The 14,613-nt window shown below is 39.7% G+C and overlaps 1 protein-coding gene across 8 annotated transcripts in view; it reads right to left on the bottom strand.

The window, feature by feature from the left end:
* RUNX1T1 (runt-related transcription factor 1; translocated to, 1 (cyclin D-related)) overlaps nucleotides 1–14,613 on the bottom strand; it is a 156,099-nt gene that overhangs the window by 39,458 nt on the left and 102,028 nt on the right. For all 8 annotated transcript variants that reach the window (XM_010861944.1, XM_010861961.1, XM_010861967.1 and 5 more), the window contains one exon: nucleotides 10,842–11,023. In XM_010861944.1, coding sequence (XP_010860246.1) covers nucleotides 10,842–11,023 — 182 coding nt within the window. The remainder of the gene's footprint in view (nucleotides 1–10,841; nucleotides 11,024–14,613) is intronic.

Below are 14,613 nucleotides of genomic sequence, written 5' to 3'. Positions count from 1 at the left end.
CAGACTGACATTTCCTTGGGCCACCAAGATGATCAGCAGTCCTACAGAGCTAGCTGGGATTAGAAGAAACGGTGAAGCTCTTCCTCTTGAAGTTGAGGAAACACACGTGGAGACGCAGCAGGGGCCTGTCTGAGGCCATGAGATCTTAGACCAGGGCAGGCACACCCTGTCTGCCCTTCATCATGTGATACACAAAACTCTGGATGTGTCTTTCAGAAGGAACGCAGTCTGCAAATGAGACCTGATAACTGCTCTTACATTCTCAAACAGAAAGTAGGGTTAAAGAAATATTTTCTGGCTGAATGTGTCTCTGGGAGATTAACTCAATATATTCAGTAAGATAGGAACATGTCACAGCTCCCAAACTAATTTTTACCTTGTAGCTGGCTCTCTTTGCAATTCTTAACCAGCGGCAGCATCTCTTTTTCCTGGGAAATTTCCCCATAAGAATTTGACCAAGTCACAGTAGCTGCAGATTTCTGCAAGCTTTTTTTATAACCATTGGACTGCCAGGGAATTTCCATCTTCATCCCTTTTTTGATTGTAGGTAGATTGTAAGTCTAACGACTTAAAGACTTCAAGAGACTTTTCCCACTTTCCTAGTGCCCAAGGATAGCCTTTGATAAACCTGGAGGGATCTGCGTGGAAACTGACTGGACAACAGAGATCATTAGGGGCAAGAGGCATCTACGGTGAATCGTCCTTTATGCCCCTTTAGGGTAGAGCCCCAGTGACAATGTACACACACCAGATTAAGAATGACAAAGGAGTTACAGGTAGAAGGTGCAGGTGCACTAAGAACCGAGGGAAACTGCAGACTTCAATGGGAAATGAATACATGCCCAGCGCGTGCTGGAGAAAGATGTTCTGGAACCAGGAGACTGTCCGATGTTGGAAATGCCAGCAGGGCACGGTTCTCATGGGAGTATCAAACAGAAGTCTCAATGCTGCTCCTGTCAAAGGGTGGACCCTCAAATATCCTGACTCCATACACACTGATCATTGACCAGACTAAAGGGTCTCAAACATTATCTAAACGTATTGCTTAAAATAATTTTTAAAAGTGAACAGAAGCATTTTAGATTTATCTTCTAAGAGGATAACTATGTGATTCTCATCTGTATTTCCATATCCTACACATTTCTGAATAATATATTTCAACAGTCAATGCATAAATATTTCCAGCATAAATCAGAAAATACTGAAGACTATTAGTAGCTATGAACATAATGTCAACACAGCACCTACCTTACTGGCAGTGTGGTGTAGTGGAAAGAGCACTGGACTGGGAATCAAGAGACCTGAGATTTAGTCCTGGCTCTTCCACGACTAGCTGTGTGACCTTGGGCAAGCCACTTAACCTCTCTGGACCTCAGTTTGCTCATCTGTAAAATGAAAGGGTTGGACTAGATCAGTGGTTTTCAAACTGTGTCACCTGAAATGCTTAGGGATTCTGCTGGCAATAAAGAGCTTTTACCCCAACAATCAAGATTTAAAGGACCAGAGGAACCCACTTATCATTTTAATCTATTTTAACAGTTTCATTTTTGAAGGAAATAGTCAGCTGCTGAAATCAAGTTTGAAAACCACTGGACTAGGATGATTTCTGAGGTCCTTTCTAGTTTGAAAAGTCTGCAATTCAATTATTCTATATTTATTTCTAAATGCCATTTGCACAGCACAGGAAATACAGCCAAAATTGTATAATAACTATATAAGTGGAGTATAGCCTTTAAAAATTATAAATCGCTATGTTGTATACCTGAAACTTTGTAAGTTTTCACATCAACTATACCTCTATTTAAATAAATGAATACTTTTTTAAATGTCATGGTTATGTAGATCAAAACACACAAAGTTGATGGTATACTAGCCAAATTATGTCTAAGTCAACCATTTGAACCAACAGAGAACTTCTTTGTGCTTTACTTTGAACAGTATATTATTTATAGCTGATTTTTTATGCAGAAATAGAAAATATCCTCTAAGTATCTTTTAGCAGCCTAAATATATAAACATAAAATCATTTCTAAATACCCAGTTGTGTCAAAACCAATTCAGCTCACTGGTTTCCTGTCTCCTTGTTCAAAGATAATAAAAACATACATCACTGGAAGAAGTCGTAGTAGTTTCAAAGTAGCTGGATATGTTACTTAACTTTGCTGACACGTCAGCCCTCTGGTCAGTGCTATTACTTCAGCGAGCCTGCACTGAAGCTTTTTTTCCCTCCTAAAACAAGGACAGTAAGGTCCTAAGAAGCAGAGCTAGCTCCTGGGTCTGTCCTGACATTTCTGTCACACCCCTGCAGGGACAGCCACTATTCTGCGTCTCATAACTCTTGCAACAATTCAAACAATAAAGCTCATCGCTTCGCAAAGGGGGGGTAATATTTTACCAGAAAAGCATTCAAACATTAAAACAGCCCACAGAAATAAAGGTATGAAAAGCCTCCCTGGTACTTCCTCCAATCACTCATGGGTACTTATAAAGCCAATCCTACTTAAAGGATGTTATGTCCATATAAGATAACCAAAACAACTTAATTGCTATTTGTTTGTCTGCTTCTTAGAAATGCTTACAACTACCAACATGTCATTGCTTGGGGGCAAATTCTAAATTTGCATGTTTATTTGTTACCTTCTCAAAATGTGTTAGGCAAAACTAACAAATATCCATTGTCCCATACCAACATACTCTCAAAATGACTCAAATTCTAGTAGGAAGTCTGTCACACGTCATGGGTTTCTGGAAGGCATTTTTTTTTGGTTTGCTTTTTATTTTCTATCTCCTTTTCAGAAGAAAGTTTTCTGAATATAACCTACTTCAACATTTAGATCCCAATCACTTTCTCTCAGGGTCTGAGGTCATCAGAGGACTCTTCAGGACTCAGCTGTGTGACCTTGAGATAACTTGGGAAAGTTAACTTTCTGGCTTGAGTTTCTCGCCCAGTAAAATGAAACTTATAGGAAATAAAACATGTTTAAAAAAAATACTTAAGAGAAAACTTAATTGACACCTTATCCCACTTCAGGCTGTTTTCTCAGCTCCTCAACAGAGAGGTTGTAAACTGATTCATTTGAGAAAGAAAAGCTTTTTAAAAAACTTTCCTCTATATAAAATACTTTAAATGTCATAATTGGCTAGTATGCACTGATGATCCCTTAGTAACATGGAAATGAGGAAGAATGAAGAAAAAATATTATTAAGATCATGGCAATAATCAGAATAAGAGGACCAAGCAATCTCCTGCATGACAGGAACACAGAGTTTTTTCTGAGATTAAAATGTTTTTTAAATGGGGAAAACAGCGCTATGAAGATTATTCTAGGGAAAGGCAAATTGGTTTAGCGTAATAAAGCCAAGAATGGCAAGGAAGAAACTTAAAAAGTCAGTCCTGTTACAAATAAACACCTGCCCTAGGTACTGACTTTTCCCTTTGACCACAGGTATTTCAAACGGCACATATCTAAACCGACCTTGTCTTTCTCTGATACTTCCGACACCAGTCAATTATGCCACTTTCTACTTAGCCACCAAAATAGAAACTAGAAGTCACTCTATAACTCTGTAGAGTTATACTCTCTAACCTTCTGCTCCAAATCAAGTCCTGCAGCTAGTCTCTTCTCTGTCACATGTCCTTCTGCTCCACCTAAGACACCTTATCTTAGCTCCATCACACCACTGTCTCTGCAGGCATCTCAGTCAGAGGCAGGGCTCAGAGACTGCCTAAGTCTTAAAGAAGAACAAAAAACTTTACTTTCATATTTTAGAAAGCAGTCTATGCCTAAATCTCAGGAGGTGACAGTTCTGTTGAAGAAAAGCTCAAAGACATAAATGACTTAATCTTAAACAAATGTCCCTTTCCTTTTCTAATAAATGCAGTTTGTTAAGGTTTCCACAGAAGGACTAGACATTAGAATTAAAAGGCACGGGGAGAAGAGTCATTTATGGCATCGTATTTTCAAAACACAACTCAGTAAACAGTCTCTTCAGCAAATAGGTGAGTTCAGGTAAGAATTTTACATAACCACCTTCTAGTGGTGTTGAATAATGCATCTGAAGCAAAATACATTACAGATTCCCCTGCTACCTTAAAAAGAAAATCAAACCTGATTCTTCAGGACAACCTGTGGGGATTTCTGTGTTTGTAGAAATATCACCCTGCAGGAAGTGGGATGTTCAGACGGTGAAAAGCAGGGCTGAGTGACAGAGGACCATCACGACTGAGCCACACAGAAAGAAGTGCCTTCCCGCTCTCTACTGCTAACCCACCACCCGGGAGATTACGTCCTGAGAGGAGGGCTGACACCTTCTGGAGTAACTAAGATAGATGCACGTGGATGTTGGCCAGTCTGGACAAACTCACCATAACTGGAACTTTAAGGATTACAAGATACAGGTTCCCAGAGCTTTCTCTCCCCGAAGGAGAAGGTGGAAAGCTTTGGACACAAGTCCCAGGAGCTCTCCATCTGCTGGACAATCCGCCTAGGAGTGGCTGTCCCCTCATCTCTGCTCATTTCTGGCCACTGTTGAAGTAGTCAGCTGCTACAGCTCTCGCTATCTGGAACTATGCTTTCTTATTCTAATCTGTCATCTATACATCCCAACTGGAGCCCTCTAGTTTTTTGTTAGTGAACCAGTCACCAGCACTTTGCTCCTGAGCTGTTTTCACAGATGTGGGTATTTCAGAGATGCATCTTTTAAAATGATAGAAAGTAAACAAGAAAGCAAAAAAGACTCTTGGGGGAGAGACCATTTGCTACACTACTAAAAATGACTGTATTAAGTTTAATTTTGATTACTTGTTGAACTAGTGTTTTGTTGTTGTTTGTAGTGTTTTGCTTTGTTTTGTTTTATACAGCTGGCATGTGTGGCATGCATTATCTGGAGCTTAACTGGACATACCGAAATAAGCAAGACATGATTCCCAACACCGATTATGGTTTAGCGGTAGACTTAAATTCCTTTTCAAAGTGTGCTAGCAAGAAACTCTTTACCATGTGTGAGCATGCTAAGTCACTTCAGTCGTGTCTGACTCTTCGCAACTCTATGGACTATAGCTCCCCAGGCTCCTCTGTCCATGGAATTCTCCAGGCAGGAATACTGGAGAGGTTTGCCATTCCCTTCTCCAGGAGATCTTTCTGACCCAGGGATGGAACCTGGGTCTCCTGTTTTACAGGTGGATTCTGTACCATCTGAACCACCAGGGAAGCCAAACTTTTGGCATAAACACAGTTTAATAAGGGATACAAGGCTTCAATACTGTTACATAGGACCTGAACTCGGTAGGTACCGTAAAAAAGAGCACAAAAGTGGTATGGGAGGTCAGAAGCAGACGAAGCCACTCCAGAATGTACACTGGAAAGAGCAGGGGCTATGGAGTTGCTTTCAAATTTTGGCTTTGCTATTTGCAGGCCCTATGAACTCACGCGGCTTAATCTCTACATGTGTCACAAGATGGGCACTTCAGAGCTCTGAGAGGACTGTATGAGAGAATCTACATAAAGAGTCTAACACGTACCTGGCATTCAACAACTTAACCAAGCGCTTGCTTTTCAAGCTGAGGTGTTCAGAGGCTATGGTATTACAAATGTAGTTATAAGAGCATGGGGAATTAAAGTCAGAGAACCTAGGAGCTAGAATCCCATCCATGCCTCTTACAAGCCATGTGAGCTCAGATATATTATCCAGCCAGGCTGAACCCTATGCAAAGTCAACACTGAGGCGAGAACAGAGAGACCAAAATGTTCTCGACAGCCATGTAATCTTCCTCATCATGTAAGCACTATCTCACTAGAAGCCTCCACAACTGATGTGATTATTATTAAAAAAAAAAAAAAAGTCATTTCTACAGGAATGATGACTCTCTTCTTGAAACTGATGAATGCATAAAAAATGCAGCACAAAACAAGAATGTGTGACATAAATTCCTCATATTTTTCATAGAAAACTGAACATGCTAGATAATAAATATTTAATTCTTATCTGCAGAGTCAACTTGACAAAAATATTGAAATCTCATCCATTTTGCAGTAAAGGAAAAATGGACCTAACAGGTTCAGCTGGTGTGCACCTTGCTGACAAATCTCATATATTCAACCAACACGGTTTCAAAACGACTGCCTTATGACCCTCAAACATTCAGTGTTTTCTAATTTACTCAGTAAGGCAGGAAACCAGGCTGACTGTGGATCCTCTATCCTTACAAAGATTTATAAAACCTCAGTACATTCAACTGTTGCATTTGCCCACATGAGCAATTATAGAGAAGAAATAAATGACCGAAAGTAAGGAGAAAAAAAGATATAATTCTTAGTTGAGCTTTCCTTATTCACATTCTGCACATTAAAACATATTTTGTGCAACTGGAAGATTTCAGGTATGTATTGATAAATATGCTGATTTCTCCATTAAGAAGTCCTATAACTTTAAGCAAGTTCTTTAGGCCTGCTAAATCCATAAGATCTCTCCCAGATGACAAATTATATACTTCTAAAGCTCAAGAAAATCTTAAAACAAATAATGTTTAATAATTGGGGGTGGAGGAAATACATGTTCATGCAACCATGTTGCCTTCAAAATAAAAATCAAGATGTGTTCAACTGAGAGTAACTTAAAGCATAATTACATTAAAATGATAATAAAAAATACATAGATAGATCGATGAAGGGGATTAAGATTTAACATCGATCACTTGAAAGGGGGAATAACGTAGTGGAGACAGTGTTATCCACATAAGATCAATGATCACTCGATTTGATTTCTTAAGCCAGAAAGTTTCTGCATCAGAAAATCGCCATAACAGGTGAGAGCACAACTTTAAAGACAAAACGCTGCAACAGCAAAGCTGTGAGAAAAAGACATCAAATGACAATTAACACACAAAAAAGTATCTTTTTAAATGCAGTGATTTTTCTCTATTCTGTAGTCTCAAAAAAATGCAGCCTTTGTCTAACTGCTCTTTCCCTCCTCATCCTACTTGAAACTGTGTCCTCAAGACCATCGGTATGCAGTTTTAAAGAGGGCTCTTAAATTCCAGTCTCTGTTTGAAACTGGTCACTTCATTTAACCAGCTCCAAAAACGGTTTGTATGCCCTTCCTCGGGCTTCCCTGGTGGCTCAGTGGTAAAGAACCTGCCTACCAATGCAGGAGATGCGGGTTTGATCCCTGGGTTGAGAAGATGCCCTGGTGAAGGAAATGGCAACCTGCTCCAGTATTCTTGGTTGGGAAATCCCATGGACAGAGAAGCCGGCAGGCTACAGTCTGTGGGATGACAAAAGAGTCAGACATAATTCAGTGACTAAATAACAACATTCCCTTCCTCAGCTTTTTCCATCACTGAATGGCAAGATGAACAACTTTTACATACGAACAAAGAATGGAAATCAGAACTTTCTTTTAGCTCTCCATGATAATTTAGAAAAAAAAAAACAGCATGATTTTAAAATGAATTGTCTTCTTTCTCATTTGGGTTCTAAGTTATTCTACCACAGACCTACAAATCTAGTATAGTTGTTCAGGGACTCACCCTAGAAGTATTTTTAAGAAGAAGTAGAATAAATTTTACTGTTCTGTACAGAAAAAAAAAAAAAGATTTCAGAGACTTCCCTGGAGTATTCATTTCTCTGTAAATAACAGGAATGCTTAAATAAAGAAAAAATATAACCAGTGACAATCATATTTAAGGATGAGAAGTTACATTTGCCAAAATCCATCCCTGAAATACGTGAGGACTGTTCAGTAGATTAAATCAGCAATCGTCACAGAATTTAAACCCCCAAAGTTGTAAACAAAATATAGAGTGCTCTTTTGTTCATGACATGTCATGAACAAATTACCAAAATGTGTTTTCTCCTCAGGTGTCAGTTTTTCCCTCTTTTAGTGACTGATGGTTCCCAGTGTTATTACAGAAACAGATTGATCTTTTTAATGAGCCAGTTTAATAGACTCCAAAATCTCACCGTGGCTGCTCATCCATGTCAGACCATATGCACCAACAAAACATTCAGTAAAACAAAAAAAGCTCTGCTGTCAGACAGCTCCATACTCTATAAAATTTCATATAGTAGATCTGGATATACAGATAAATAACCGGAGAAGAGAAAAATGCATATGCAAACAAGATGCAGAAAATATATGCAAAGAAATACTGTAGAGGCCCATATTTTCTTGGCTCTGATGAAATTCCCACAAGATACAAATGTATTTACACAACATATTCTCATTACCCTTCCTCCTAACTCTAAGGAAATCTATTTGCCATCTTTCCATTATAACACACACTTCAGGGTTCCACTTGAAAAAGAATGTTCCAGCCAAAGAGCAACTGTGTGAATTCTGACTCCAGCAACTGTCTATGAATAACCAGAGGGGAACAAGACTAAAGGGCTTTTAAGAAAGTTCTATCTGACTGAACACAAACAGGCACGCATACACAGTTACAGATCTTCGCAACAAAAATGCCAATCTTCTGTGGAATTCATACAAAGTTTCCACATCGATGTTAGCACATCGGCAAGCTTACCTCAGTACGGTTCAGGAAAGATCTAAAGTTACAGGGTATTCACATATGAAACACTGGGACAGACAATGGACAGAGGGCTGAAAACATGGAGAAGTGGATAAAACAAGTTTTTATTCTGCCTGTTACAGTTACTTAGCATTTAAAGTTTCTAGAATAGATTGTGTCCCTGTCTAATGTTGGCTATAGGATTATCTTTACATTTATCACAGTCATCTAAACCTTTCTCTGTTATCCCTTCCTCCACCCAAATAAATGTCCTCCTTCCCAATTTTCCTTCTAGTCTCTCCCTACTTCCTTTACCCCACTGTCTTGGGAAAATGGAACTAAAGCATCTCAATATCAGCACACAGGGCTGACTCCCTTCAGGGTAAAAGGTTAGGATCAGACAGGAATACAAATGTGAATCATCTATGCTTGGGCTGCCTCCTGGTTTTCAGCATCACGTGGACATGTCACTCAGACACCTGGATTAAGCACTGCCTTTAAAGCTAAAGTACCAAATGCTTAAATATGACTAAGAAAATACAGCTTGCAAAAATAAGAAAGTAGCACTGTTGGTAGGTCATGGAAGGAGGTTGGGTCTATAGGATGTCAGAAGTAAACTAATATTTAACCCTTTGCTTTAATGTTTTAAACTATTAAGAGGTCCCATGTCACGAGGAGAAAAATTCCAGAGATTGTAGCATAAAAACTGCTTAACAGAGGATTATGTAATAACTATATGTAAACTGGCTGGCTTTTAATAACATTCTGATTTGCAAAGCAGCTAATACATTTAAGGGTAGCTAAGTCGGTCACAGATAGAAGGAGCGTAAGCGCCTATGAATCTGTGCCAGTGTTAACCTTTCAAAGGCCAGTCTACTCTTTCCTGATAAAACGCAGAAAGAGTGAATGGATAAACAGAGAAAGGAAACAAAGCATGTGACAAATACGTTTCTGAATACAGTTTCATTTTAAGATTCTCCATATTTTACAAATGCAAGATGCATTAGACTTCATATTTCTGTATTAGAAAATATTTATAAATGAAGCTGAGGTATTCAGGAAACTCATTTTAATAAGGTACTTTGGAAGTTTCATGTATATGCGTCATTCAGCAACTAATTTGCAAGGTTTCATGGAGAAGAGGGTTTATTTTACATTTCTTAGAATTCTCAGTTATGAGAGCAGAGTAACCTGGTATAATGAATATTGACTAGTAGATAAAATTTATCAGAAAAAAATGCCACCTATTAGTTCTATTACTTAACTCTTATATTCACTCAGTTCAACTAGCTTCACTAAAGTTTTCTCTTAGTTCATACAAAGTCCAAATTAAACAGCTACTGCACTGCGTTTAGGCCAGATTTCAAAACCATCATGTTCTGAGAAAACTTAGAATAATAAATTATTGGAATAATAAAATATGTGCTTTGGATGAATAATATAGTAAATGAGAAGTTTAATATAGGTATACCTTGGAGATGCTATACATTCAATTGAAGATCACCATGATAAAGCAACTAAAGCCAGTCACACAGGTTTTTTTTTTCCTTCCTAGTGCTCATAAAGTTCTGTTTACACTATACTATAGTCTCTTAAGCGTACAGTAGCACTATGTATAAAAGAGTATATACCTTAATTAAAAAACAATTTATTTCTGAAAAACACCAGAACAATCACAATGGTTAACATTAAAGAAGACCGATCACAGATAACCGTAACAAATATAAAATGAAAAAGTTTGAAACACTGTGAGAATTACCAAAATGTAACACAGAGACACCAAATAAAGCTTTTAGAAAAATGGTGACAAGAGACTAATTCCATGCAGGGTTGCCACAAACCTTCAATTTAAGAGGGAAGGGAAGAAGGGAGGTGAGGGGAAGGAAGGGAGAGAGGGGTGGGGGAAGGCTGGAAGGAAGGAAGGAAGGAAAGCACAAGGAAGCGCAATAAAATGTGGAAAGCCGGTGCTGACTGTGTCTAATAAACATCAGTGGCGCGTGGCACATCTGAGTGTCACTCATCTTTACCTTTTACTTTAACATTCCAAGCAACAGTGGTGATGTTTGTGATGCACAGAAAAATCAATCACTAGATTGTACATCTGCAACTATCATAGTGCTGCAGGTCAATTAAACCAAAAAAAAAAAAAATACAAGTAACAAAGCTTAACCTGCACAGGCCAGAGACTCATCATTCTGCAACACCCCAGGCCAGAGCAAGATTCCCTGCGGCCCCTCTAGTTTATTATTTTGCAAGAAGCGTCAGTCAGCAGTTGAAACACGACATGAAATATGGCCTCATGCCGCCGGTCTGGGGTCCTCCCCCCTCTCACCTGTCTGGAGTTCGCCTCTTCCCGTTTTCGTTCACATCGAGAAGCAGCTCTGAGGAGTCAACAGGTGAGGTGGTGCTGGCATCCAGAAGCAGCTGTTCATGCTGGGCGAGGTACTGGGCAGGGTTCTGTTTGGCCAATCTCGCGCAGTGGAGGAGCTCACGCTGCAGAAGGGGCAAGTTGGCCTGTAAGGGCAGAACAGGAATGAGAGGGTGCGCAGAGGCTCCTTCTGACCAGGGGACCTACTCCACTTTGCAAACACTAGCGGACCGGACCACACAACTCAACTAAAGGACATGCCGCCGAATGCATGCAGTTCCCAGGCACGACTTCCTGCACTGGCTACAGCATGAGCTTCCCTCTGGGCCTGGGGTGGATAAGATGCCTGAGGCAGGTCTCACCCCTCCTACCTTCCAGCCCATTAATAAACTGGGAGTGGCTCCTCTTTAGGTTTCCTTCATAAACTTTGAGCTTCCCTGGTGGCTCAGACTGTAGCGTCTGCCTGCAATGCGGGAGACTCGGGTTCGATCCCTGGGTCAGGAAGATCCCCTGGAGAAGGAAATGGCAATCCACTCCAGCACTCTTGCCTGGAAAATCCCACGGATGGAGGAGCCTGATAGGCTAGTCCATGGGGTTGCAAAGAGTTGGACAGGACTGAGCGACTTCACTTTCACTTTCATAAACTTAGCAGGGCGGGAGATGGGAAGGAACTTCAAGAGGCAGGATTCATGTTGATGTATGGCAGAAACCAACACAATATTGTAAAGCAATTACCACTCAACTAAAAATAAATAAACTAAAAAACAAAGATTATAAAAAAGCAAAAACAAAAGATGCTTTCATATTCAAACATTGTAAGCTCTACTGGATACAGATTCCAGCTCCACCTATGAGGAACTTTCGTCTCCCACTAGGAAGATAGATGGTCAGTACCGAAATCAGACTGATCATATTCTTTGCAGCTGAAGACAGAGACGCTCTATACAATTGGCAAAAACAAGACCAGAGGCTGGCTGTGGCTCAGATGATGATCTCCTTACTGCAAAAATCAGATTTAAATTGAAGAAAGTAGGGAAAATCACTAGACTATTCAAAACAAAGAAAGTCAAGGAAAGTGAAGTTGCTCATTCATGTCCAAAAGCAAGACCATTCAGTTATGACCTAAATCAAATCCCTTACAATTATACAGTGGAAGTGACAAATAGATTCACCATATTAGATCTGATGGACAGAGTGCCTGAAGAACTATGGAGGGATGTTCATGACACTGTACAGAAGTCAGTGATCAAAACCATCCCCAAGAAAAAGAAATCCAAAAAGTCAAAATGGCTGTCTGAGAAGGCCTTACAAATAGCTGAGTAAAGAAGAGAAACGAAAGGCAAAGGAGAAAAGGAAAGATATATCCATCTGAAAGCAGAGTTCCAAAGAATAGCAAGGAGAGATAAAAAAAGCCATTTTAAGTTATCAATGCAAAGAAATAGAGGCAAACAATAGAATGGGAAAGACTAGAGATCTCTTCAAGAAAATTGGAGATACCAAGGGAACATTTCATGCAAAGATGGGCACAATAAAGGACAGAAACGATATGGATCTAACAGAAGCAGAAGATATTAAGAAGAGGTGGCAAGAATACACAGAAAAGCTATGCAAAAAAGGTCTTAATAACCCAGATAACCATGATGGTGTGATCACTCACTGAGAGCCAGACACCCTAGAGTGCAATGTCAAGTGGGCCTTAGGAGGCATCACTATGAACATAGCTAGAAGAGGTGATGGAATTCCAGCTGAGCTATTTCAAATCCTAAAAGACGATGCTATTAAAGTGCTGCACTCAATATGCCAGCAAATGTGGAAAACTCAGCAGTGGTCACAAGACTGAAAAAGGTCAGTTATCATTCCAATCCCAAAGAAAGGCAATGCCATAGAATGTTCAAACTACTGCACAATTGCACTCATCTCACATGCTAGCAAAGTAATGCTCAGAATTCTCCCAGCCAAGCTTCAACAGTACATGAAACTGAGAATTTTCAGATGTTCATGTGGATTTAGAAAAGGAAGAGGAACTAGGGATTAAATTGCCAACATCCTTGGATCATAGCAAAAGCAAGAGAGTTCCAGAAAAACATCTCTTTCTGCTTCATTGACTATGCTAAAACCTTTGACTGTGTGGATCACAACAAACTGTGGGAAATTCTTAAAGAGATGGGAATACGTAGACCACCTGACCTGCCTCCTGAGAAATCTGTATGCATGTCAAGAAGCAAAAGTTAGAACTGGACATGGAACAGACTGGTTCCAAATTGGGAAAGGAATACGTCAAGGCTTCATACTGTCACCCTGCTTATTTAACTTATATACAGAGTACATTATGCAAAATGCCAGGCTGGGTGAAGCACAAGCTGGAATCAAGATTGCTGGGAGAAATATCAATAACCTCAGATATGCAGATAACACCATCCTTACGGCAGAAAGTAAAGAGGAACTAAAGAGCCTCTTGATAAAAGTGGAAGAGAGTTGGAAAAGCTGGCTTAAAACTCAACATTCAAAAAACAAAGTTTACGGCAGCCAGTCCCATCACTTCATGGCAAACAGATGGTAAATAATGGAAACAGTGACAGACTTTATCTTCTTGGGCTCCAAAGTCATTGCAGATGGTGACTGCAGCCATGAAATTAAAAGACACTTGCTCCTTGGAAGAAAAGCTATGACAAACCTAGACAGTGTATTAAAAAGCAGAGACATTACTTTGCTGATGAAGGTCTATATAGTCAAAGCTATGATTTTTCCAGGAGTCAAGTATGGATGTGAGAGTTGGATCATAAAGAAAACTGAGCCCTGGAGAATTGATCTTTTGAACTGTGGTGTTAGAGAAGACTCTTCCTGAGAGTCCCTTGGACTGTAAGGAGATCCAACCAGTCAATCCTAAAGAAAATCTGTCCTGAATGTTCATTGGAAGGACTGTTGCTGAGGCTGAAGCTCCAATACTTTGGTCACCTGATGTGAAGAAGTGACTCATTGGAAAAGATCCTGATGCTGGGAAAGATTGAAGGCGGAAGGAGACGGGGACGACAGAGGATGAGACGGTTGGATGGCATCAGCAACTCGATGGATCTGAGCAAGCTCCAGTAGTTGGTGAGGGACAGGGAAGACTGGCGTGCTGCAGTCCTTGGGGTCGCAAAGAGTCAGACACAACTGAGCCACTGAACTGAACTGAGGAAGACAGAGGATACATGAAATATACACATAGTTCTATTAACCTTAAAATAGGCTCCCTGATACTTTCATTTTTGGATCTAGCTACTTACCCAAGTGAAAAAGGCTAATCTATGAAATATCTTTGATCAACTACTAATTTCAAATGACGAAAATAGGGAGATTAACAAAGAAATTGTTTTGAATAATTATTAGATTCACGCATTTCAGTATTGGTCTGAGTCTGCTCAGACATCCTGCTTAAGATTCATGCACAAAGCAGCATATACTACTAGTTTACAAAGGTAATCTGCTTTCTTTGTATTAGATCTATTCCAAGGAATGTATATATTTAACAGAAGAAATCTTGCGTACCCATCACTCTGAATCCTCACCAAGCCCAGCACTGGGAAAAAGACTGAGGACACATTTGTTGACAGATGATTCTGGCAATCTCAAATGGAGTAAGAGGAAAGAAGACAATTTCACACGCAGAAAAGCATTAAAACAAAAACCTCAGACTCTGACTCTGAAAACCAAACTTACTCTGACTTTATAAATCCAGAGTGCTGTTGCTTTTTCT

This window comes from Bison bison, unplaced genomic scaffold (genome assembly GCF_000754665.1).
Source record: "Bison bison bison isolate TAMUID 2011002044 unplaced genomic scaffold, Bison_UMD1.0 scf7180017858048, whole genome shotgun sequence".
In the NCBI taxonomy this organism is placed as follows: Eukaryota; Metazoa; Chordata; class Mammalia; order Artiodactyla; family Bovidae; genus Bison; species Bison bison.
The sequence above is the reverse complement of the archived record's forward strand: the minus strand, read 5'-3'. Positions and strand labels throughout refer to the sequence as shown.